We start from the raw sequence: 27,756 nt of genomic DNA, 5'->3' as shown, positions 1-27,756 counted from the left end.
AGTAAAAGCACCTGCTGACCATTAATTTGAAAATCCCAGGCAGAGTGTTTCAGTAACCTATGGCAACTGCTTCTGTGACAACCGAAATCTTGGATGGGCCTGCAGCTGAGGACTATGCAACACCATTGGCTGGCTGAATGAATGACTGGCACACTTGTCTATCTATTATGCATGTCAGTTTACCTTCAGTGCGTTCTTGAGCTCAGTTCCAGGTAAGCACAGCTGAGAGGTAGCCGGCCTGCATCGAGACTGTGAGCACACATTTGTTCATCTTGGTAAGACATTTCATTTTTCTTTTTTGATGCTTGTTTGTCATTATATTTGTGTTTCTTTTACTTAGCATTGAGTAATTATACTGTATTTAATGCCTGATCTATTTATTTAAATGTCTTGGATCTATAACAGATGAATAATATACCTGCATTTATATTCTAAGACAATTTATCAGCCTATACATTGAAGTTGATATAAATACATGTGAAAAGTTTTTTTATGCACTGAACTCTGAAATCTAGGAGCACCCTAAGGGGAGTCAAAAATGGAGCTGATTGGATCTTCTCTAACAGCCACATATGCTCGGCCAAGAACCAGCCACTTCCTGCCGGCCATCTCCACCATGGCATCCAGCTATCGCAACACCCAGCATGCGTTGGCCATGAACCCAAGTGCCAACCTGTGGAGGACCAACAGCTATTACAAAGGCAGCAGCACTGTCCCAGATCTGGTTCGAGCCCAGACCATGTTCTACCCATCCAACAGGACAGCGATGTCCAGCCGCTACACTCCCGACGACTGGTACAAGTCCAATATAAGCAACTACAGGGAGTCCGAGTCGTCCCGGAAAAGCGCAGAGAGACTTAGAAGAGACACCATGAGGATGATGCAGGATAAGGAGCAGCTCACCAGACTAACCCAGGAGAAAACCAACAAGAACATTGGCGAGCGGCTTAATGACATTGTCTTCTGGAAGGCTGAGCTGAGCCACGAGATTGACAACATGGTGACAGAGATAGCAGCACTCACAGAGGTTAAGAGGAGGCTGGAGAGAGCCTTGGCAGAGACTCAGGGGCCACTTCAGGTGAGGGTGCAAGGAATAAATGAGTATGTATGTTTTTTTACCTTGAATTAGTCCTCTCTGGTAAGTTATATCAGAATTTTAAGAAGTGTTATTGGAACATTTAGCAAGAAATATTGACATTTCCACAAGGACGACTTGCATTTTGCCTTGAAATCTTCACACTCTCTCAATCTCTTTGTTCACTGCACTCATGTGTGTCACAGTATCTGTGGTGAAACAGTTTTGACTAGGGTTCCCAGTTTAGTTGTAGCAACAGTGTCTGTCTGGTCGTTCAGGCCAGGCTTTAAAACGCAGCGGTGCTCTTGCTGGGTCAAAGTCTTAATTAGGTCGCCTGCGGTCCTTGGTGGAGGACCACTGGTCATTTGTCTCGGCCAGAGTGGGTCGACTTGATCTGGCTGGAGATCTGATAACACGGACACCTTGCTCAGCTAAGATCATATGGCAGGAGGCTTTCTGAGAGACTAACTGAAACAGGAGACTGCAGCTGATACAATGCACTATATATGCATACACTGAAATATACTGCACTTATACACCATACCTGCTCACATATTCGATTGTCACAATTAAAAAAATGCTGCATTTTGATTGGCTTTTAATTATGCGTGTTATACAACCATCTCAACTTGTTTTAGTCATAATCACTTTGTCAACAGGTGTCTCAAGAGTGTTTGTACCACAGAGAGAAGCGGATGTCCATCGATCTGGTACATGACCACGTAGAGAAAGACCTCATTAAGGTAACATTAAAGCACGGGTGTGAGCATGTGTGACTTATGATAGCAACTTTGGAAAACAAAGCATATTTTATTTACCTGCGTTGCAACTAGGAAGTGGAAGTCATCAAGTCATGTCAGGAAAGGATGAGGCGACATCTGGACAGAGCCATCGCTCAGCTGGCGTGAGTCTGATAAATCAATTTAAGAAATATTATTTAATGCAGGATTCAATTTAATTATCTTTTCCAAAACTGTGACATTTGACATGTATTTGATATAAAGTTTTGCTTCTGTGTTGCTTTGTGGGGTTCTTTAGGTCAAACCGTGCAGCCCAGCATGAATTGGAAAGAGACATGAGCGACAAAGTGACGGCTCAGAGGATAGATGGCAGGTGTCACCATCTGAGAAACACATCCGACGGTATCGGCTACTACAGAGGGATTGAAAGACTTGACCCCTCGTGAGTACAACTCTAAGTGATTAATTAATTATTAACTGTTTCATCACGACAAACAGCTGCTAACGATTTCCTCTGTTTGTTTGAACCAGCTTGGTATACCGGCTGGGTTAAATGCATAACATCAGTTACATTTTCAACCACAGAAAAGCCTTTGACAGTATTTGAAAGTCAAATTGGCTATTTTGTCCATGAACTAGGTTCAAACACACCATAATGACTCTGCACTGCAGCCATGCTAACAGCTCATTGATAAATAGGTATCCTAACAATTACAATAAAAAACAATTGTAAAAAACACAAATCACATCTGGGGCTGATGGAAATGGATTTAGATTTGCATGTATTTGGTCATAAACTAAAGTATTGGACAAATACCAAATTTTTCCAGTACTGCCCAATTTTACCTGATGCATTATTTAAGTGAAGAGAGATGTTTACTACTTTTTACTCAAAAAAACACAAATATGAACCTCAGATGAAAAGTCAGGGGATCAAAAAAGTAATTGGTCCTAATCCTTTTGGAATCATGAAAATCTGTCCAATAGTTGTTGAGATATTTTAGTTGGACAAAAGTGGTTGACCAACAAAATGAACGTCAGACCGATTCTGCCTTCCCTAGAGCCACATCGCTAGCAATAGCTAAAAAGTATCAGTCAATAGTCCTGCCAAATTCATTTTCAATAAAGTAAGTGTATCAACTTCCAAAAACACACATCGTTCTTTTCCCCCCCGTCAGGCTCTCTCTACCAGACTCGTGGTCCAAGTTCACAGACGACAACATCCTGCTCTCCCAGAGCGAACGAGCTGCCTCCCAAAAGCTGAGGGACGAGATAGAGATCCTGCTGAGCACCACGTCCAACGAAATGTGGAACCAGTTCAACAATGCCAACGTGGCCTTCACAAACCGCATATCAGAAACCGCCGATGCTAAGAACAGCCTGCAGACGCACCTGGCTAAGGTCTGGAAGACAATACAGTCTTGTTATGTTTGTGCAACAAGAACTACTATGTTGGTGACTGGATGAATGAGAATCCATTTATTTATCAAAGTTCTGCCTTCATCTGATGTTTCTTCACTATAAACGAAAAGTAAAACAGCATTGGATTATGAAGAAGTGGCTTTACAGAGTCAATCACATGGCTCTGAGTTGAATCCATTCACTCTTTAACTAAATTTGCCATTTAATAGGGAGAGATCATGTGTTTGCACCATTCTCTTCTCAAGTACAAACAGTACCTGTGCTAGATATCTGCAAAAAAAGACTAATCTTTGTAGCCTGCCACATGGCCTGTTGGGGACATGTGTCTTGTCCGTAGTGGATTATGTGCCTGCTTACTGTAAGACATTCCTGTCAAAAGAGAGGAATGGTAATAAATGCCCCTTTCATTGCTTGTGCCATGTTCTACACTGGATCCCATTGTTCCCGTGTAAATTGCAGGGGGTTAAACAGTGAATCCACATCAGTTGTTGGATGGGTTTGAACACTGACAGCAGCTGTGATGTGAGACACACAGTCCTTAATAAACCTCTGTCACTTTCAGCTGTAAGGAGCAGTGATTCGCTGGAATTAAGTTACATCAAATGGGTTTGGACAGAGCAGGCCACTGTGCCTGGTGGGCTCAGCTGATTCAAAGCTGGCAGTGTACAGTGTTTACTTGTTCTCCGCATCTACTATTGAGACTCTGATTTATTCCCCCCCTCTCGTCAATAGTTCCTCCTTTACCCTAATTAACACCCTCTGCAACAGCTATTTTCATGAATGAGACACTCAGCTGTAATTTCCGTGATTCAACAATGATTTCCTTTTCTGTCTCTTTATTCTGCATCTGTCTTGTCTCATCACCCAGACTCTGCAGGAGATCTTCCAGACAGAGATGCTGATTGAGTCTCTGAAGAAGGCCCTCAGAGACAAAGAGTGCCCGCTGAAAGTGGCCCAAACCAGGCTGGAGGAGAGGACCCGCAGGCCCAACGTAGAGCTCTGCAGGGACAACCCACACCACAGGTGCTGTAGCGGTGCAACAAGTACTCCTTTACCCGTGGGCAATTTACACATTTATGAGTGTCATTAAACAGATGCAAGTAAATTGTTTCCAAAGAAATTGTCCCTAAAGAAAATTCACACAGGTTGAGATGAAAACCTCATGGTTCAAAAATATGAATCTTGGAGAAAATACTTAAAATTATTATTTTTTGAGTGGGGTAAAATTGTGGGTACCATATATTTGTGGCACCTATTGATAGCTAGCCATCATGATTAGCCTGTAGTCATGACAATCAAGAAAGACCAGAGGTTTCTAACATAAATAATTTGTATTTAAAAAAATACAAATTAGCTATGTATAACTTGTTCAACAAAAAATGTACATATTCTACACTGATCAAGGTAACGTTAAAGACATTAATGACTATGTAATTGTACAGTACTTATTTTTGCATTTGGTTCATTATTCGGGAACTACAATCTATTGAAATCCTGCGGATGTAAAACTTTTAGCAGAATCTCAGGAGAGGTTGTACCGACTTATTGTGACAAAACGGATATGAACTTTAATACTTTTAAGGTGTTTTTATCGTATCTCTGACTGCACTACTTCTTTATCTACAACAGTCTGTAGTTCCAAGTGTTTCCTGGGACTGATAAGATTTCCTTCACTTCTTCCTCTCTCCTGCTAATTTAACAGTGAACTGCTTCTCTTTATCCTTCCTCGTTCAGACTTGTGAGTGAGGTGAGGGAGATCGAGGACACCATTCATAAACTCCAGGAGAGGCTGATGGAGGCTGAGAACACTCTGCAGACTCTCGTCAAGACCAAAGTGACCCTGGAGCATGACCTGTCCATCAAGGCCAACTCACTCTTCCTGGACCAGGAAAAGTGCATGAGCATACGCAAGAGCTTTCCCAGCATGCCCCGTCTGGTGGGCTACACCTAAATCAAGTCTTCAAAGAGGGAGCCGATATAATTAACTATGGTTACTTTGATGATTTTGGAGTGATTTTGAGGGTGTTGTGGGTGATTTGAATGTAAACAAAATGATTTCATTTTACAGGGACTCAAAATCTGATGATAAACTTTGGATTATCGTAATTTTGGGTATTGTAGCTGTAATGTATTTACAAGATGTATAAAAAGAAAAAAACTTACAATGAGGTGATGCCATGGAAGAATCGATTACCATGGTGATTAATCATGCATGTCTCTGAATTTGCCACCAATTACAGATATTTTACATGGCATGTTAACTGCATATTACCAACCGTTATCCTTGGAAAAGGCTGGAAACTCATGTGGTAACGTTTGAAAGTTACACATTAAAAGCCGTGTTAATCATAAAAACCTTACAACCCTCACACCTACTGTAAATTTCTCAATGTCATACAAGAGGAATCTCAACAATCAAAGGGGAGCCGTGCCATAACTATGAATAAACAATCACTTAATATGTTCAGAAATTACCTATAACTCACATTTTCACTTCATTCCTGCACTTGAAGCCCTTGATTTATAACGTAACCCGTTGCTTTAAACACCATGAACCGCAGTAGTTTGATTTAGTGTGACTATTCATCCGGAAAACCAACAATCTATCTTTACAGTACGTTGGCGACAGGCCGCGGTCCAGTGGAGCACGAACGGTTTCAGTTGCACATGTGACAGTAATCCCCAAACAAATAGCCGGGATAAGCTTATGTAACACGGGTTGCTAGAGATGAAGACAAACACACACGTCTCTGAAGGCTCACTCAGATCTGTCAGCGTAAACTGACCTGAATGTCACCTTAAGGGAGCGGTGACATGGGTGACATTGATTTGAATCCCAGCACACACCCTTGGTCAATTGTTGCACACAGAAATATGAGTTGTGAAGGACGTTTGTGCTTTTACCATCCTACTTTGATGACTTACACTCATCGCCTCACCCATAGGAGGAGCTGAACAAACAGCTTGTAAGTCATATATGAAACCCCACACCCATCGTATAGGACTCAAGCCCTATACCACTCACTTCTCATTGCCCTCTTTCTCCCACCCTCCAAACCTTCACACTACAGTACAAGGAGAGGTGGCATCTATAGAGCAAACTACGGCTTAAACCCACACATTTAAAATTGTGGAGAGTTTAATTTAATTTGGTTTATTCAACCAACACTTTTTAGAGCCTGAACCAACTTTAAACACACATAAACACGATCCCACTTCTTGACCCAACCCTCCCACTATTGCCGCATTTCCTGTGTAACCTTTGACTTCACTGAGGAATGTAAACTTTGCTCGAATCAATAATACTGTTTGAGTTAACATCGTCAATAAAGTAGTTACAGCGTCTCCAATCATTAAATAGATCACTGCTATCAGAGCAAAGGACAGATCCCATCACAATTCAATAGACATATTTTTTTCTGATTTGAAAAAATAAACTTTAATCTAGTTGATTGTTTAATTCTCTCCACTGCAGTAAATTTTCTGTTTGATATCCTTTTATCTTATAGCACCAGATGGAAAAGAGAATATACCAAAATACAAAAAACAAAGTGAATGGAGGTTGAGGACAGACTCTAGCAGAGTTCAGAGATGCGACTTGGCATCTGAGCTTTTCACAATTCTAGCACGAAATCTGGTTGCACCTAAATCCTTTCAGAGGCCGCAGCATTAAAAAGCATGACAACATCTCTCCTGTAAATAGAGAAGTTTCATTATAGAGATTCCTGACTGGAGGGATTGACCGTAAAGCTAAACCACTCAGTGTATTTGTGTGTTCAACTTGCACTTTGATTTAGGTGTTGTGTTTTACAACTGTATGGAGTCACTGTCACAGTGGGCTCCCTCTCTGCTGTACAAACAGCATTGTGTTTGACCAAAACCCTCAGGAGAGAGTCGATGGCAGGAGGTCTCTGCCATTATTTCCTACATGAAGTGTGTGTTTAATGTATGTGTGTGTGTGTGTGTGTGTGTGTGTGTGTGTGTGTGTGTGTGTGTGTGTGTGTGTGTGTGTGTGTGTGTGTGTGTGTGTGTGTGTGTAGTCCCACTCCTCTGCCCAGGCACATTCCTGAGCCCTAGTATTGCAAAGAAAGGCCCCCTGTTGTCGAGCTTACATCAAAAGACTCGCTGCTCTCATCACCTTGTGATTAAACACACTGACGGATAGCAACGAGTTGAGGGTTTTCTACCCCCCCCCCTCTCATCCATCCCCTTTGCTTTCCCCTTCCAACTCGGTTCACTAAAGTGGAATGAACTCCCGTTTCTACAGTCTACGTTTCTTTGAGGTTACCGGTCTCTGTTGGGATGGGACACATATAGGCCTTCCCATTTGACCTCCTCTACCACCCCCGCATATATGGAATGTACTCTGGAATTCTCCCCGCAGTCCAAACATATTGGTGGTTTATCCTTAACACCCGTTCTTGTTATAGGTGCCCCCTGTTATTTTATGTTTCTAACATACCAATATACCAAAATAAAGAGCTGAGTGCAGATCACTTGAGACGGGTGTGAGCGACCGAGGGTTTCTTACTCTGTGCTGTAATGACAGACTTGGACTGAGTGTGCATCATTGAAGTAGAACAGTTGAGGAGACTGTTTGCTTTACTCTAACTATGTCAGTTTAACTATGTATTACAACTAATTACTCTAATATGGGCATTAATTCTAACCTGTACAAACAAATGCTAATCTGTTGGTTACTTAATTACATTATTGTTGATTAAATCTCCAAAACGGACACAGCCCATGACATATTATCACATATTTAAATTTGTTATGGCTAAAGTGTGTTAGCAAAATAACCTCCATACACATCCAGTAGAAACAGAGCAACGAAGTCGTATTTCTGGTCAACTCTTGAATATTTGCCTGCCTTTAAACTCTGTTTTGGTCTCCACCAGCACCTGAAAATGGAAAGCTGGCTCATTATGTTGCTAGTCGTTTGACTTTATACTCCAACAATAGGTGTTGAGCAGGTGGCGCACAGTGGGTTAACCTGAGGTTTGTTTGCAAAAAAGTAATGGCCTCCTTGTGCTGCTATAAACCAATCCAATCTCATTGGAAGTCACAGGAAGGGCACGACATTTCATTAATACGCATTTTAGGCTTTAAGTGTGTCATTTAATGCCATATTCTTACTGTGAAACTATGGTGAGAGCCACAGTTAGGTAGGCAACAAAACTAATAAGTATGTAAACTAAAGTAAAGGTGTTCTTAATGATCACAAAAAGACTTACAAAATGCTGTGTCTTTAATACGCCATTTGGTTGACATCGCCACACATCACACATAATTATCTGAATCCAAGTTATTATAGAAATGTTGATTAATGTAGATTTAGCTGTCTGATTTCAAATCAGTCTAAAATCAATTTAAAAAATCTGTTTGCCTTAGCTGTACTTCATAATGCTTTCCTTTTCAGAGGATACTACAGGTGATTTGTCCAGTCCGTCCATTGTGCCAATTCAATTTAGGCCTTTTGTCTAATGCCCTGCAGTAACCATAGTAACCAAGTACAATTAAATTAAATACTCTCGGAAAGCAGACCATCCTTTACTTCATGAAACCTCAAATCCAGCTGTAACTTCGATGTTAAAAGGGAACATACAACATCTTAAAACATGTAATACACCAAATACTTCATTATGTGCATGTAAAGCTGCACAATCAACAAAACATAATACAGCACATGGAAAATATCCAATAACAATTAGAATGCACTAATGTATTTGAGATATTTTGCCATGATCATAGACTTATCTTGGCAACAGGGGTATAAAAAAACTGAAATGAATCATGAAAAAATGTGTCTGGGTCATAATGGTTGCAAATAATATCTAAATTACCCAAACATGTTGCCAGGGTATCATGGGGATCATGGCTTTTCCTGGAATATCTAGTTTAAATCCCTCTAGCTCGACCATATGGAACATTTATCACTTCATCTCCAGTCATCTCACAGAGCTCAGTTTGGACTGAACACTAAACATTCATGGGAACCAGCTCTTCCTGCCGCTTTTGGATCCGAGCCAAAACTCTGAGTTTTTTTCTCAAGGGGCTGTTTTGCCGCTCCACCGTTGGGCTGTGAAGATTGTCTGTTACTGAAGAAAAGAGAGGAAACTAAGCGGGAATCCGTTGAGTTATCAGCAAACAGTTACGAGCTAGAGAGAGGAAGCTGGAGACAGACTGATAAGACACATAATACATAATGCGGTTTTCCATCCCAACTGCCAGCCTCTGGTACAGTGTCTCTGTGGCTGTGTGCGACTTTCTTCTGATAACTTGCTCACATGAGAAATCTTTGCCTCCCTAAACTTGAATCAACATTTTATCCCCCTAACATTCTGCACATAACTGCGTCTCCAATCAGGGAGTCGAGATAAGCCAGAGAAGCATAACTGCTAACTAAAGGTCACAGGTCAGCCACACAGACTGGAACATAAAGCACACCGCAGATAAGACAGAGGTCTTGTGGGTCATTTGTGCGATTGAGTGGAATTCTGGAGGAATCCATTACATTGATCTGTGGGTTTGATTATTCACATTCTCTATAGAAAGAGGAGAGAATGGACAACAGAGCGACACAGAAGTCAAGATACAGTACTGCAGTCTTTCCTGCTGAATCACAGTGGGGTCAGGATGAGTAATGCACTGTGGTCTAACTGAAATAAATCTAATAATTGCGGTTTTAGCAGGAACCATGGGAACGAGCACAATGAAAAAAAACAGAGCTGGTCATAATAGCAGTTTTCCGTCATCCACTTCTCACATTGTCATGGTTGGTGGTGACCTTACTGCCATGCTTATACTCCGGCCACATCTTTCACCATTTACAAACTGAATGTCACGGGATATTGGGCGGATGTGATTTCAGTAAAGTCATAATGACAAGGTATTGCTATTTTAATGCCAGAGCTTTGCTGACTACCTTCATTTTAGAATGAGCAATAGAATAATGCAATCACAGACATTTTCCACAAACAGTGAGATTTTAGGCCTGGAATTAGATTTAGGTAACTAGTTTATCATCTTAGATTAAATATAAACCAAGGACATAGCAGCCTTGGTAAGATTTTTAGAGTGAAATGCTTCACTTTTCCACTTTGTACATTTCATTATTATCTTATTAACGCGACCCAAAGGCCGTCTTTACTCACATCACATGCAATCTGTTGTGTATTTAGTGTATTTTAAGGCACAGGGCTCAGTTTACCTCTTTGCTGTCATCACTCTGTGTCTCGTCTGATTAAAGTGTGATGACAAGACAAGGGCTGTGAGTAGCTCAAAACTTATCCACACACAAACAAACAGACTCTGTTTACCTCCCATCTTGCCTTCAGCCTCTCTATGTCCCCCGGTTTGCTTTTCCTTCTTTTGTGATCCCCTCATATCTGATTTGCACACTTCAGTTACAAGTATTATAACTGAAAATAAAGGCATCATGTGATTTCTGTCATGTATGCGCAAGTACTGCATGTTTGTGTGAATCAGGAGAGAGGGGCAGTCCGACTCGGACAGGGCTCTGCAGTAGGAGGGGAGCTATTACACGACTGCAGCTCAGTGGTCCGACAGACAGACAGCAACACTTCGCATGCTGACGACAGGACACGAGCGCTGACCCACCTTTGACCGACAGCTGTCAGAACCGTCTGACACACAAGGCAGAGAAGCCCCGGTTAAGCAGTGACGCAGATAAGGCCTTCCCTCCCACCTACAAGGAGCATCGGCTGGATCCACCGACTCAAAGTCGAGCTGAATATCATCTACTGTGAGTAAGAGCCATTTACTCATTGCAGCTAATGGATTGTGGGTTGAGCCAAGATGAGTCAAGTGAAAGATGGTGGCCTGTCACATTGTTTTAAAAATCAACGAGAATGGAATCTAGTAAATTGAAGGACGAGGGCCCGCCTTTGGCCTTTTTGCTAAAGTATCTCCAGTGCTTCTTCATTTTACGGATCTTGCAGAGAATTCATTTGGTAGAAACATAAACATCTCTTGTGCGTGCCGCATCTGCTTTACCACTCTTCTCTGAGTTGGCATGTGGATGGAGTTACTGTAACTCTATCACGTCTACTCTCCAGATCCACGCCCCCCTGGCCGAGGTCCTATCTATGGTTTTGGTATGCACTCTCGCCCTGACGTGAGGATAAGTCGTCCCAATTTAACGACGGAGGTGAAATATTAGACGCCGTTCCAGATGTAAATGTTAAGTATCTCGGGGGTTGAATGTTTGTTATGCGGCTCACCCCGGAGAGCTCGGCTCCAAGCTTAATAACAAACGCAGTAAACTTAACACTCCCGTGTCCACTCAGCCCACTGATTGTCAGGCTTTTACAAACATTGACATATAAGGGATAGGGAGCGCCCGCACAGCTACTCAACACTTTTAACAAGAGTTCTCCTTACAGGTCACTGTAAACCTGTTCAGTCCACCGGTCATATGATCAGATTAAGACCTAATGATTCTGTAAACACCAGAGTTGCATAAACGCAGATATCAGCTGCAAACAACAGAGCAAACATCAGACAAAAGAGGTTATTCTACGCAGCTCAGACTAAGAATGCCGCACACTTTGATAGCGGAGCAGCCACAAAGCTGGCACTCGGAGCAGCACTTCATGGCTGCGACCCGGTCTTGTAACAGTCCCTTTCATGTGTGTGTGTGGACATGAGCACAGCGGAGAGGCCTCTGTTTTCACGTGAGTGTGATAAACACACGCAGAGGCGTCCAGGAAGTGTGAGCTTAAGTGGTGAAGAATAGAGAGTGGATGTTGACAGGGGGGGGTTATCTGAGGTCGGACGGCTCCTAAGCTCCTCCAGCGGCCTGCTTTTCATAGAGTGCTGCCCATCGAGGAAGCCCAGCATACTTTGCGCAGGGTGTGAAGTCAAGTTTGGACTTTTTGCAGAAGTATGAGTTTGATGATTTATGAACATAATATGACCAGTGTTATCAGGAACACATAAAAATCATACTGTCTTTGGAAACTACGCCAGTAATGTGCACGGAGAAGAAACAGAGGGAGAGAGAGAGAGATAAGGTGGTTACAATTTGTACTTTCAAATATTTACACTTTTGACCGCTCCCTCCATTGCAACACCCATATACATAGGACTAATCTCAGTGCATATTTCTACGAACATATCAACAACACAGGCTGCAGCCCCTGCTCAGGGTGGAAGTGAGTCATGTCAAACAGAGGAGAGCCCCAGATGCTATCTCACATCACACATACTGTGAGTCACGAGGCTGACTACATGACTACCAGAGGGAAAAGACCACCGCTTCACCACACTACATGTTTGTGTTTTTCTAATTGCCAAGGCAACGAAACACTGAGTTTACAGGGACATATCACGTTTAGAAAAAAAAGTCCCAAATAGCTTTTTATCACTCTGCTGTAGACGTAAATTACATTACATTTACATTAGAGTCATTTAGCAGACGCTTTTCTCCAAAGCGACTTACAGTCAGTAGTATATTACATATCATTCACCCATTCACACACTGATGACAGGCTACCATCAAGGTGCCACCATCAGACCGATGGCAAGCCTTCAGGAGCAACTTGGGGTTAAGTGTCTTGCCCAAGGACACATCGACTGCCGAAGCCGGGTATCGAACCACCGACCCTCTGATTGGAGAACTACCTTGCTCTCCACTACGCCACAGCCGCCCCTAAATGCAGTCAAATGCATGAAAGGCTTGATGAACCAAAACATGCTAAAAGATTAATCTCAAATATTCCACTCAAATGTGTTCTTATTGAACAATATCTACTCTATGAAAAGTATGTTTGGATGTACTTCTGCTTAATATATGAGCAGATTCTATATTTACTGAGCAGCAGCAGCAACAACAACAACAACAACAACAACAACAACAACAACAACAACAACAACAACAACAACAACAACAACAGGGGCGGCTGTGGCACATGAGGTAGAGCGCTTGTCCCGTAACCACAAGGTTGGTGGTTCAAACCCCTCTACCGGCAACATGCCGAGGTGTCCTTGAGCAAGACATCTAACCCCAAGTTGCTCCCCGGGCGCTTCATTGCAGCCCACTGCTCCTCCGGGATGGGTTAAATGCAGAGAAATAATTTCCCCATTGTGGGACTAATAAAGGATTGATTATTACATACGTTTTAAACGATTATAACATGGCTACAGAGTCTGAGTGCAAATAGACACATTAAAATATGATGTGCCACATTTGAAAATATTCAAAACTTTTGAGGAAACTATGAAAACTTGTGCTTAGTTATGATCTAGCCATTATACAGCAAACAATATAAATTAAACATGTTAATTTGAAAGCTAAAAAAGGTGTTTATATAAAGTGAATAACCACTAAAGCATCTTGTTTCATACATTGGTTTTTTTTGTGTTTTAACAGGCTTTATTGATAGTAAAAAACATTTCTGACATAAGTTCAGGTGAATTATTGTTTATTATTATTATTAGCTTATTATTATTATTAACAACAACAACAACAACAGTGTCAAAGAGAAAAAAAAAAAAGCATCCTCCAAAGTAGATAGCTGCTTTCAGTTACCACGACAGCCAAACAATGATCTGACAACTCACTCCTCATACAGTGAGTTATGAACCAACGCAACCAGTGCGTTATTACGTCTATATTGGGAACCCTGGCCGTGGACCAGAGGGTCACTCCATGACGCAGAGACGCAGGCTGGGCGTTGTTCTCCATAATGAGAGACTTTATAACAGCACGTCAGCATCAATCTAGTCTGAGAGCGACTCTTAGAACTGAGGGACTACCTTTTGGGACAACTTGCTTTTGCTTCTTACCAGCCTGAAACTCTTTTTTTTTGTTGGAAATACAAGCTCACCGCTCTCAGTAAGTGGACTTTGATAACTTTCTCATATACTTTCTCATATTCTGGCGGATCCAAGGAGGAAACGCGCTTTTCTCTGGGATACCAGAGGGCTGAGCTGAGCTGTCACCGCTGAGAATTCATTTTATCTGATGAATACACTTCAATAATACTTAGATTTTACTTTGCTACCTTATTTTAAGTTGTTGTTATTGCTTTTTCTTAATATACTGTCCTCAAATTGTTTCCATTTTGTAGATGAATCAAGCACAACGCAATTTGGAAAGAGTCAAGCTTTTCAAGCACTTTTGAGTTTGTTAGATAAAAGAAAAACTAAAAACGTGTCCAAGATCAGAATTAAAGTTGAAACCTTTCAAACTTAAACTTAAACTTAAACATTTGTCCCACCTATAGGATATTATCAATGACTATCTGTCATGTGGTTGTGTTATTGTTAATGTACATGCTGCCATGCGATGAAGTTTCTCTAAAGGGCTGCAGCGACACACCCATGTCCCTCCAATCCACACACACACACACACACACACACACACACACACACACACACACACACACACACACACACACACACACACACACACACACACACACACTCACATACTCACAGAGACCGTCTCCTCTTCTCATTACTGCCCAGATCGACAGAGAAGATGCTGCTCCTACTACTGGGAATCGTCCTCCTGCACGTCGCTGGTCTGGTTCTCCTGTTTGTGTCAACTATTGTCAGCGTGAGTAAAACTGTCCTTATGCTTCTTATTGTGTCTATGTTCAGATCAATTAAGCGTTAAATATCAATATTAATTGACTAAATACCGCCTGTTACAGATTAATGGCATAATATACTAACAGGAAGAAATATATAGCATTATTCCTTTTGTTTTAGGAATTTCCAAATGACAGTGCAATTTTTTTTCCTCATTCATTTGGTGCTGCTCTCCACACATTACTGACCAAGTTGTATGTTGTTGACACCAGGTATGGACGACAGGTGAAACAGGCACCTCAGACCTCTGGATAAACTGCTCTACTGCCAACGGAGGATACCACTGTGACCCGGCAACAGCTGGAGGTAAGAGCCCTGCCTGATGTTTTACTCTTTTCCTTTTAAAACAGCTATGTATTTAGAATACATTTGCTAATATTGGACATTTGAATCACTGCTCTGCTGTTGAGCTGTGATACATCTCAGGATTTTCTCCTTTTTCATGTTTGCTTTGAGCAAAATGTTCTCAACTGAAGGCTTGGCAGCATTGAAACCGGTTTAAAGCCCCCACACTGATATTAATGAGGGACTTGAACTTTGTAAAATGACTTGCTGAAATGTAACATTCACCATGTTGATGATGTGGGTGTGTCACGGCTCCTCTGGGACTCTGGTGCCATCTAGGGCAGAGAATGTGGCAGTGCTGTTTGGAACTGCTAGCTGATAGGCTGCAGCTGTATAAATAGTCATGGTGCGATGTCCATATTCAGGTCCCGTGTTAGGGGAGTCCACAGTGACGGGAGCTTGGGAGTTGTGGAGGATCAGGGTGGGGCTGCAGAGAGTATTTAAAGTGTCTGGTCTATGTATATGTGTGCATGCCTGTGACAGAGTGTCGGAAAGCGAGGGAGACCTTGGACTCCCTCATGCAGAACATGGCATCCTCATGGCGGGTCACGCCCAGGGTCCTATCATACGGTCCAGTGTTAGTTTGCAGGGATCATCTGGACAATTTAAGGCAGCAGCTGCAGCGTTACAGATTTATTAAGACAGCCACCTCTACTAGATATTTGTGGATATAGAGATTTCACTATTTTTAAAGACCCCTCCCTCATAACATTCCCATTGTCCTAGTATGAAGAATATGGCAACAAGTCCATGTGAGATCAATGTTGAGCAGCTCTCTGTTTTGCTTCTAAATGTGCCGTCACAGTGGTGCAGGAGCTGCCGGGTGATGTCATTGGTCTAGAATGAGCCAGTGTGTGTTTTGTGCGGGGCTGCAGCGCCTGCACGCTCTGCCAGGTAGCTCCATGGGCGCAGCCGCTCTGTTTGACTTGCTTTCATTGGAGCACTGATGCACAGTGTTTATCTAAGAGGGCGCGCGTCTGTGCTCTGGCTTTGGGAGATGGAAGATAGCGGGGCCGTTCTCACGTGGGGGGCCAATTCTTGCGTTCAATGGAGCCTTTTGAAGCTTTGCTGAACAATCAAGTTCCTTCTGAAGGGAATCATAATCACGGTCATCGTGGTTATTGGAGGGCATTTCTGAGTTACCCTTTGGTTGCCTTGGTTATTCAATATTGGCTCCATTTGGTTTTTGACGATGCCCCAGTGAGAGATACTCATGTCACAGTTATCACATGCCGGGCTCCAGTTAAATGCCACTTCCTTACAGCAGGGAAAATTACTTCATAGAATTTACTCACTCTAAAATTAGCTATCGAGGAAGAATGTGTTCTGCCCCTAGGCTGGCCTACGAAACATAAACACAGTGAAGTAAATACTTCAGCATTTTTTTTCTTTCTATTTTCAGCACAGTTGGTTGTTGGGTCTCAGAATAGAAGGCAGAGAACTTCAACAGTTAGTTTCCCGTTTGGTTTTCGAGTGAAAGGCTACAGTAGAAGCATTGTAATACCACAACAGTAAACCACGGCATTCAAATACATTTCTGAATATGAGTCATACTTGCATTTCAGTGATATTCTGATCCCTGAACCACGCCTCATTCTAGGAAAAGCCCCATGTCACTGTTTCCTACTAATGGTCAGTGAAGGAAGGAAGGAGGACAAGATGCATGTTTATCAGAAAGCAGTGATGTATTGTGGGTATTTATAGGGCAGCACTATTCATAGGGAAGCGATGGAACATTTCACCCGTTTCTCACAGTGTTATTACGCATATATCTGCAAACAGGATCATCATAATGGAATCTAATTGTTGCTCTGGCTGTATTTTGTGGATGGAGGATTTGCAGCGTGTCATGTTTCCTCCCATATCTCATCCCCTCCCCAGCCAATGATCATCAGGACAAACTGTCTGTTATCGTAGGTAACCTGACTCCGTCCTGGTAACGCTGTGCAATAAGTCAGGAAACAGGATCCCTTTAAATCTATATCACTGCTTCTCCAGGAAAACTGCATGATTGTAAGTGAATGTCCACAGACAGTAGAGTCATAACTGCAGAGTGTTTTCATTTAAGTCTGTGGCGTTCAAACGTGGTCGCTCAAAGTCATATCATCACACAAAGTAAGCCAACAGATTACTTTATCACCCTTTTTGTTGCATGAGCGGTAATAAATTATGCATCATGCTTCCCCCCCAACAAGTGGCCCCTCCATTAAACCCACAACATTCACATAATGCAAGAGAATCAATAAACCGCAGATGCTTGAGAACGTTGGAGGAATCACATTAGAGATTTGAATGTCAGAGTTCAGCAGTGGCGTGCAAACAAATGGAGCAATGGTGAAATCCCACTTTTTTTATAGGCTTGTCTGGAATATTTGCTGATGCTATGGATAGGACAGACGCAAATGGATGGAACTATGCAGTGGCAGCAAACGCAAAACTTTAAGGTCCTTAAACACAACAGTATCAGCAGACACGGCGAAAGAGAAAAGTTCTATAGATGCAGAGAGGGAAAGAACGAGAGCTCAGGAAACTCTAGAGGGCAGGGAGGCAGCACGGATAACCCTCGGACAAGAAATAGACCCTGTTTCAAAATCCAGGGATTCCTGGCATGGTGGAACGAACGAAGCAAACACACAAACACACGACCACGCTCACACATAGAAAGCAAAGATAAGATGGCCTTCTGACGTCAATACAGGTGTCTAATGGGTTAATGGGCCTCTCGCATCCTGGCCTTGGAGGACTAGCAGTAGAGATCGATGTGGTACATTTAGGCATAGGTCCTGCAGTGAGGGGCGTGCAGAGCTTTTAGGAACAGGATACCTAGGTTTCATTGTTAAGGATCCATTACACGTTCCCAGAAGAAAACATTACGTTCTCTGCAGAGGATGCTTCAATTCAGCCGGGACAAGAGCAGCAAGCTTTTGGGATTTGTTTTCTTCATTTGTTTCCTTCACGTGAGCTCATTAAGTCAATGCTACATATAAATGATGCTTTGGATAATGATGATAACACTCTCCTTCTTTTTCTCTCCTCCCTCCCTTCTCCAGAATGGATTCAGGCGGTCCAGGCCCTCATGATCCTATCCATCATCTTCAGCTGCCTGTCTCTCTTCCTCTTCTTCTGCCAGCTCTTCACTTTGCAGAAGGGCGGACGCTTCTTCCTCACTGGAACCTTCCAGATCCTTGCCAGTAAGTTCAATCCCCACTTTGACACTTCTGCACAAATCCATCCAGATCAGAAAAAGACATTATAATACTAGTTTCGGCTATCATCAGCACAAAATGTATAAAGGGATTCTTATTGGATCCCCTAAAGTTTAGGGGTGCATTCTTACTATTTATAAATCTTAGATCAAGTCCTCAAAGATGAAAATGACTTGTTTCGTGGTCCCTAAAGTCCAAACCAAAAGGCATTCAATTGACAATATTGTAAAGCAGAGAGAAATGCAGCAAAACCTCACTTTTGAGAAGTTGTAAACATGATTTTCAGTATTTTTGCTTGACAAACAACTAGCTGAAAATCAACTAAAAGACTAATCTTTTTGGCACTTCTCTGATTAGCACAGCACCACTCACACAAATCCTCCTCCTACAAAGATAAAGCGTAGCAGACGATCCCACTGCATCTACTGTGGCAGAGAATTAGATTAGGAGAGTCTGAGCCAGTTACTAATGGTTTAATGCTCCACTCAGCCATTGTACTCCGTGCCCTTTGGCCAGAGAGCGGCTCCACTGCCCATTGTGCCCTCGCTTGGCAGCCCTTTCCAACGTCCCAGGTTGGCCTTTCTATACTGTGCCAGCGCATTGCCTAGCACCCAGGTGCCCACTCAGCCAAACAGTTATGACACTGGGCACACTGCCAGCAGCGCCGGTTAAAAAATGTCAGGAAGGCCGGCGGTGCGAGTCGCTGACAAACACATAGCGCCATGTCGGACTGGGAGGGGAGGCGGGCGGAGCAGGAGAGTCTGGCTCCGAGATCAATACGCCCGAGACGCCGTGATGTGGTGCAGAGGGATGCCTTCTGGGAAACACTGACTTGCTCGCCTCCTCTGCCAGACAGCGTTCAGCCCAGAGCACAACACCGCACAGAAACATGATCTGATAATTGAACAAGATGATGGCCAGCATTGTTCAGTGTTTTCCGCTTGTCCCCCCCCCTGCAGGTTTGTTCGTGATGAGCGGAGCCATCATCTACACGGTGATGAGTCCGCAGTGGGTGCCGGGCACGGACGGCTTCGGCTACTCCTACATCCTGGCGTGGGTGGCCTTCCCTCTGGCGCTGATCAGCGGACTCATCTATGTCATCTTGAGGAAGCGAGAATGAGCCCGCCACTCCATCCCAGTGTTCCCAGTAACCCCCTGCCCGACTGCGAGTGTCATCAGTCCCACTCTGAAGTAAATAAAAAATGCCTTAGTACCAATGGTCCCTGAAGCCACGAGGCCAACACACCGAGATCACAGCGAGGGGGGGGAGGGGAGGTAATACCAAAAATCAACAAGCAAACCAACACAAAACAACCAATACTGTCTCAGTTAAAAGATGTATATAGTATCTATGGTTTAAAACCTATTTATAACACTTTTTACATATATGTACATAGTTGTTGTGTTGCTCTGTCAATGGATACGTGTATGAGCTTTGTTTTAGCTGATTAAGTGCCTCAATGTTTGTTTGTAATGATGAAATAATTAGATGCTTTTTTGTTGTGTTTCCCTATTTTTGTTGCCTTTTTTTTGTTTTGGTAATTGCCAAAGAATTATATAAATAAACAAAAGAAGCAAAAAAGGTTACTTCAAGTATTTTAACCAAAGTGCATGTATAGAAATAGAAGGGTTAGAAGAAGAGAGATTTTTTGATGGGCTTGCTTTACAAAAAGAGTGGTAACATCCCTGGATGTAGCATAGCCAGGAAATATAGATTTGGTCCTTTTTTCTATTTTTTGAATTTTAAAGTTTCAGTGTTTTTTTTTTTCCTCAATATTTTTCTATTTCTTATTTTCAACAAAAGATGGTGCTATGTATTTATCATTCCTATTACTGATAGCAATCATTTACAACAGAGTTACCTTGTTCTTGTTTTAGAGTCAAACAGCCATTCATTAAAGTGGGAATCAGACGGCGGTACACCTGTTCATACAGTGCCTGACTGCTTCTTTAGGGGAACACAGTCTATTTCACGTTGCAGTGTCTGATTTCTCTTTTTGTTCATCAGCTACTGTAAAATGAATAACTGAGTTTGGGGTGGTGCACTGATGAAATCCAAATAGAATGTCAGTATTATTCTGCGAGTTTGTGAAGAGTTGGATTACAGTGAGATTAATTCATATTGGCTTTATTTTCGCTCTGTTTGCCTTAATTGTACCCTAATTCTGATGTTTGTGTTCACCCGGTTGTTAAAGCCTCAAGAAGCCAAATTGCCTTTTAAGTAGAATACTATCAAGAAAATAACAATGTGGGGCATTATAGCCTTAAAAAGAAGTATACATTTGATATTACTAGAAAGAAAGAAACGCCACTGAGTTGAAGCCATATAAGAAAATAACCAGATGATAGGAAAAACATATGTATTATTAACTCTATATGTGATGAAAAGGACAGAGAGGTTTGCAGTGACGATACAAATGTCTGTTTCACATACTTGAAGTTTGACATGCTGCCGTCTCTGCCCGATGACTTCTGCATACATTTCTCCCTTCTACTGTGTAATAAGCTTTTCACGTTTTGCGGCATAACAGATGGTGATGAGAATGTAGCCTAAAACACTCACTTACTCAATAAAACTTACTTTCACGTTATCTAATACTGTGTATTCCACTGTTACAAGGGACTGGATTCATGCTAACACTTGATGCATGCAGAATCTCTAGTACTTTTTCTCAGCTGTCTGTCTCTAAACTCTGAATCATACATATATATATATATATATATATATATATATATATATATATATATATATATATATATATATATATATATATATATCTTTGGGCTGCAAAAGCATCATGTGGGGGAACACTGCCAGTAGATGGGAATAGACATTACAGTGAAAGTGAATTCTGAACCACTCGTGGCGATGAATCTGTTGTGATTGCATGTTAACTATGCTATGCAAAGATGTCAGACTGAACCCCAGCGTGCAGCATGTAAAATACCTGTATGCAGTCTACAGCAGAGCAAGTCTAGCTTACAGTGTGCCATCATACTCAAATAGGCGGCCTTGTGCATGTGGTTGCAAATGCCGTTATGTGACTTGTGTTACACACACTGGGGGCGAAGGCACGGCGGTTGGCACCCGACGCCAGTCATTCAGAACATGCAGCTAGTGTTTCAGTGTCATCGGTGTCTCTCTCAGCATCAGAAATAGGAGGACTTGAACGTGTCTTGAACACTGTAAGCAAGGGTCTGTCCTCCGCTTGACAGCTCCTGTGATATGCTTCCAAAACAGAGCTATGTTGTGGTTGGAATTAAAGTATTTAATTCAGAGATTTCACTAACTAGTCTGCTGTGTTTTTTTGTTTTAGCATGATGCTCATTATCGGGGTTCAGTTAGAAGAGATTGCCTCTAATGACAACTGCCCTACTATTTTGTGCAAAGCGACAGAGTTCAATTGTCTACGCCATGTTTACACCTAAACTTCCAAATGCTCTTGATATTACCAAAGCTACTTTGAGTTTAAATCATTAAAGGATGTTTCTTACCACCACGATGGAGCTTGTTTCGTGTCTTTTGATAACACTACACATGTGTCAAACACAATCCATGTTTGGAGAGGCAAATCCTCCCTGTTATAGTGACGGAGGACTCATCAGACACACGGCCTGTGCTAACAGATCACGGTTTGTGATGATATCTATTCCTTTTAAAGACAACAGCCAGTCCGTAACCAGTGCTACGGCACTGAGCTGATGATAGGGACTTAAATCTCCAGCAATGAAAGTACTCTCAGATGGAGGATTCACATTGCGGGCCTGAGAGGTCACCGCCTCCCACTGCCTCCCTCTCTGACATACTAGCAATGGGTGAAACGGGGACACTGCATTCCGGTCTGCGTGTTTGTGTGCGTTAATGTAGCTTTGACTGTCTGACATGTCTGTATGTGCAAAAGAATTTGGGCCAAACAAGTATAATTCCATCCATAAAATCTTTATTTTCTATTTTAATTTGATCTAAATATACATTTATATATAAATATAAATATAAATAAATATATAAATATATATATATATACATAAATATATATAAATATAAATATATCTATATAAAATGTAGGTAGTTTATCATGTACTGTGCAATACCGCCACCTGCTGGACGCATATGGTAACAGCAACACCATTTTTGCACCACACTTAGTTGGCAAACACTGCCCCTATGTGGTAAAATATGAACACTACAGCTACATCTACTATTGACTGTGATATTCTGGAGAGAGTGAAAAGACTCAATGTCTCCCTTGGGCTCAGCAGATAATTCTTTCTTATTAAAATGTGCTAGACCTCATTAATTCTATATATATCATTAAACATTGTCTAGAACTCAGCTTGTTTGCGAGGGTGGATACCCCGTTCCATTAGTATGCATGCATGTGATAGAGAGAGGTGATTCCTCCTACTCTCTATTACCCTTCAGTCAGTCTAATGGATGCTCCTCCTCCAGAGCCATTATGAAGGCTTTTATGGCACAACACATCATTAGAGGTAAAGGTGGAGAACAAAGAATCTTCTACATTTGATGAATGATTTGATAAATTCAGACAAAACACAACAACGTCGCTGTGTTTCTACATAATAAAGAATGGGGTGCAGAAGAGGGTGGAACTGTTGTAAAAGAACATCTTGTTGTTTTTAGCCTTTCAGCAATGCTTTGCTTTAACTTACAAATAATAAAAAAAAATATAATTTGAATGTTGTTGTTTACTGAGAGTTTTCACCAACTGGCCAATGTGCAGAAAATGTGGTATACATCTGTCATTCTTGCATCTGATTTACTCTGAATTTATACCCAAATACTAGTGAAATGCACTACGAAAGCACCCCGAGATGTACTCCTGTCTCTTTAATATGTACGCACCTTCACCTGCTCTATAAAAATCCAGACATTTCTAAACTGAGTGAACCACTTCCACACTCGTACTCCTATATGTGCATCTACACGCAGACACAAATACAGCGACTACAAACTTGCGGCGGTGGTAACAAAGCAGACAGACTCCAGACATATTCATCACGCCATCCACAACCTAAACCAGCCTGCAAAGAACCGTCCCGTCCCCTGTCATTGTGGCATTGTTATGATGACAGATAAACATTCATTTGATTTAACCACCACCTGGTTTTTAACATCATGAAAACCTGCCTTCCAACAGTATTTCCCAAGCAGTATTTCTGCATACAGTTGCAGAGTCCATCAGCACATGTGTGAAAATAGCAAAAGAATGACTTAAAAAGAAGAAAAGCATAAAATCTGTATCTATTGATTGATACGCATTATTACCTTAGTGCTTAATGGGTGTCTGGGGGTTCCACACATCATTGTTCTGCCATCACTGGGTCAAGGACATGCTTTTAAAACAATCACTTTTCCCATTAATGCCTTAAAAAACTCCCCCTGTCTCGTCTCATCCCACACAATGTCACTATCAAGTTCTGCATCCCCCCACCCCCCACTTTATTTCTTTCTTTGAGCCTACTGGGAGATAATATTTTCTAATTTCTGAGAACACATTGAAGGGGGTGCAAACAGAAGGTCCACCTTAATCTATCACAGCTCCTCCAAGGGTGCAGGGGTGCACAGTGACAGGCACAAAATCGCAGAGCCGGTGGGGAGGAGGGCAACAGACGCAATTAAGGCTCATGAAATGCAAATGGCACTTTATGCGGGGGGCTGGGGCTGGAGAGGGGGGGGTGCTCGGTCTCTCCTAGTTCTGCTGCCATCTGCTTGCCATCACCACCAGCGGAGGGAACCTCTGGGTCTCGGTAATTTGTAGCTTTAATAATCTTCTCCCTCAGCTGGAGAAAAAAGGGAGAGGGAGATGGCGATGAAGGGGCCGAGGACGTGCAGCTGGCTAAGATTAGATTTAGATTAGCCCGTCGGATCACACGGAGATCTGACCTCTTACACTTTAGCAAGGGCATAAACGCACATGCATGTTCACACGCGAGCATTTGGATAACATGTGGACGCACACACACATTCAGTCCCGCCCTCGATTCCAACACTACACAATACCATGCCTATACCCCATCAAAGCTGACCCTGATCCAAGGTGTACTCCTGCCTGAGTGGGTCCATGAATCCCTGAGGGTGTCTGGAGGTTATTTAGGAACATGATCCCTGGCCGCTGAGGGCCGAGCCGTAACCCTTAATGCAGATTTGGGCGCTACCTCTCCCTGGGGCCCTGGAGGGTCAAAGTGGACACAGAGTGTTTTTTTTTGTCCCCCAATGACACAGCCATTCATTTGTCATGTGAAACAACAGACACAACACTTGCTCGTACCCACCATACCAACCCGTTCCCAAGGTCAAGACTGCGCCACGGTCAGGGCCACGCATACCTGACCCTTGACCCCTGAGGGCGTCCATCATGCTCAGGGGATAAAGCAGAGATTGGCAGCTGATGCAGTCGAGGGACTAAATCAACTTCAGCTTCTGCCCATACATCAACATCACTTCCACCAACATGCTCTCGCACTGAGGGCCTAATCATTTTATCGGCAATGAAAGAGCGGCGAAGATGAAGCAGTGCGCCGGACGGGAGCTTTTGTGGGAGATTTAGAGGAAGTCAGTGGTGTGGAAGTGTGCCTCTCAGTCTCTGAATGTGGTTGAGTGATGACTTAAACACCAGTGAGTGCACCTTTTATAGCTGGGGAGCATCAGGGAACATATCATAGCCAACAATATGGCTCCCTCTGTGAATCACGAAACTGAGGTGGCACTTGTAACACAGGAGGATTTCTTAGAAGATCAATGATTTTCAGGCTTAGACAGCAGGACATCCGCAGTGTGGCTCATATGTGCTGCTGCATAAATGAACACTCATGACCAGCATGAGACAGTCAAAGCATGTGCCTGCACCGTCTGGATTCCCATTTCAATGAAACCCGCTCTAAAAGGGGCGCTACAGGAATCTCTCAGCTCTATATGGAGCGAATAACACAGGGCAATGTGCCATCGTAATTATAGCATTTTATCCTCTCGCCAACACACACACAGAGAACAGAGAAATGGTTGCAAAACTTGCAAGCTGGAGTCGACGGGGAAGTTTCTGGCCTGGCGTGCAGCAGAGTGGACAAGGCGGCTTTTTAATCTCTGCAGACGCACAGACACACAGATGGCTCTCCTGAGGTCCAGTAAATTTTCATACTGGTTGGATGGGCGGCAGTAAAAAGCTCTGAATGGTGTCGATGAAGCCTCGTAAATTCCCCCCCCGGCTATAACAGGACCTCCTATGGGAATGGAGTACGCAGCAGCCAAGTTATTTGGAGCTGTGCTGCATCTTAAACGTTGAGAGCCCTTCATTCATTGGGGGGGTTACGTAGATACCTTTTTTTAACGATCGATCCGTCTCACTGCATGTGCACACGTGCATGCAGCAGAGATTGACGGAGACGCGTAATAACATTAAGCAACCACAACGTTGGACTCGACATCCGAGCGCAGCAAGTTCTCTGCCTATCGTCGAGGGCAACAGGCTCTAAATCAGCTGGGATGGAGCAGAAGCAGACAGCTATATGAGGTACAGTTCTGGGATGACAAAGAATTGGAAGATCAAATCCCTCTCAGTGTGCACCTCTTCTGCATGGGCCAGCACAACGCCACGCAGGCCTCCAGCTACAGGAGACACTACAGATTCTGAACACTCCTATTGATATTATTAACAAGATTGAATATACTAAAAAGACTCTAATTAAATGTCCATAATAAGATATCCTGTTGATGATAAATTTGTCTCAGAGTCAAGAACGAGCTTTGCTGCCACTATCTGGACGGTGTGTGTGAGAGCATCAGGTCTCTTCTGCAGTGACTAAACAAAGCCCGTCCTAGAACTCTTGAGATGAATACCCAAATGATTTATTTACAGCTCTGAAAAGTGCGTATTCAATTCCTGATTATGATATCACTCACTCCTTTTGAATTATTGAGCAGAACCAAAAATAAATCTTGAAAAAGGAAAAAAAAAAAAGAATCTTCCTGTCCTTAGAAATTCAGACCTAAATGCTAATGAAAGTGTGATTAGTAAACCTAATTAGTCAGCTACTTTCCCAGCTTTTGCACAGCCTGAAAAAAAAAAATCACCATTAATGTACATGGAGTAGAGACAGGGTGATTAGCAGAACAAAGTCGAATGCTGTAATCTTCTCTCAATGGAGTGTCAGCTACGGCCCGTGAGAAGATAGCAGACCCGGGCTGATAGCAACGGGACTGTCAGGGCTGGTAAGTGCTCATGTTAGCAGGGGGAAAGCTGTAGAATCCCAGGACAAAGGAGCTGGGCCGAGGGGGAAGATAAGACAGGACGCAGCGGCATGGAGATCCATCGGGTATCCCATACTGCATTATGCATAGAGACAGAACAAAGAGAAACGATATAGTGTACTGTATGTGTATACACAAGCTTCACACAACATCACATTAAAATTGAACTCTCTGAAGCCAAATCCAATATACAGTATATTCTGCTCATCCAACCCCATGACATTTATGATTTTATACTAACGCCATCAAGAAAGTGCTGTGTTTCCTGCTGCAGCAAAGTCACTATATTCACCACAAAGTGAAATTAAAGTGAATTATCTCCTGCAATGACTCTGAAAACATTGAGAAAATGCAAATTTCTACTGACTATGCACCATCTAAGTAAGTGAATGAATAAATAATCAGTTGTTCTTGTTTAAAATGGAATTTAAATCGTAGTTTCACCCTCCTTATATTGATTGTATTCTTATTTTCATGTTTTCTTTATTTTTCAGATGATAAACCTAGCCGACATTAGTGATTTAAAACACAAGGCAGTTTCAAATGCAAAAAATCTGCATGGTTAAATTCAAGATTCATATTGATGGCTTTGTTTTATAGCATTTTAATCCCATCCAGATTATACACAAAGCATACTAAAGTACTGGTTTACTCGCTGTAATGTTATACCACTCGGGTTAAAATGAAGATAGCAGTTGCACATGTTTAATTTTTCTGATATAAAAAATCTTGCAGAGAATCATTTATCAAACAGACATGTTGATGGGCCACAGTCAGATATATGTCTGCATGTATATGTGTGTGTGTGTGTGCACGGTGGGTTTGTGTAGCCCCCTGTTGGCCTGACCCCTCAGAGCCTGAGTGCAACCCCTCACCCTTCGTCCCTAGAAACTCTGTTGCACTCGCAGTTCAGCGCTGTAAATCACACGCACGTACGTCTGGATAATGTTCACACTGCCACCACTCACCCCTTTCGCCGTAGCCACATGCAGCATTGGGAATTTTGAGGACACCCCCCCCTCAACACACACACCACTCAGCCCCTTTATGCTTTCTTGCTTTCTCCTTCTATTTCCCCCC

General features: G+C 42.5%; 2 protein-coding genes across 3 annotated transcripts; both read left to right on the top strand.

The window, feature by feature from the left end:
- The first annotated feature begins 203 nt into the window (after nt 1-203).
- Nucleotides 204-5,201, top strand: tekt3 (tektin 3). Its single transcript, XM_054599373.1, has 8 exons — nt 204-275; nt 516-1,078; nt 1,735-1,818; nt 1,909-1,979; nt 2,114-2,257; nt 2,994-3,216; nt 4,106-4,260; nt 4,972-5,201. The coding sequence occupies exons 2-8, from the start codon at nt 539-541 to the stop codon at nt 5,186-5,188; spliced, it is 1,434 nt and encodes a 477-aa protein (XP_054455348.1). The 5' UTR covers nt 204-275; nt 516-538; the 3' UTR covers nt 5,189-5,201.
- A 5,573-nt stretch (nt 5,202-10,774) lies between these two features.
- pmp22b (peripheral myelin protein 22b) lies at nt 10,775-21,910 on the top strand. Of its 2 annotated transcripts, none has more exons than XM_054598594.1 (5): nt 10,775-11,005; nt 14,734-14,824; nt 15,072-15,165; nt 18,255-18,395; nt 19,370-21,910. In XM_054598594.1, exons 2-5 carry the CDS (start codon nt 14,747-14,749, stop codon nt 19,528-19,530), a joined length of 474 nt encoding a protein of 157 aa, XP_054454569.1. In that variant the 5' UTR covers nt 10,775-11,005; nt 14,734-14,746; the 3' UTR covers nt 19,531-21,910. The 2 variants fall into 2 exon arrangements, with proteins under 2 accessions (XP_054454569.1, XP_054454567.1); XM_054598592.1 differs by lacking the exon at nt 10,775-11,005 and adding an exon at nt 13,972-14,098.
- Nucleotides 21,911-27,756: the final 5,846 nt, after the last annotated feature.

Source organism: Anoplopoma fimbria, chromosome 5 (assembly GCF_027596085.1).
Source record: "Anoplopoma fimbria isolate UVic2021 breed Golden Eagle Sablefish chromosome 5, Afim_UVic_2022, whole genome shotgun sequence".
Lineage (NCBI taxonomy): Eukaryota > Metazoa > Chordata > Actinopteri > Perciformes > Anoplopomatidae > Anoplopoma > Anoplopoma fimbria.
This window is presented reverse-complemented; position numbering and strand designations above follow the sequence as displayed.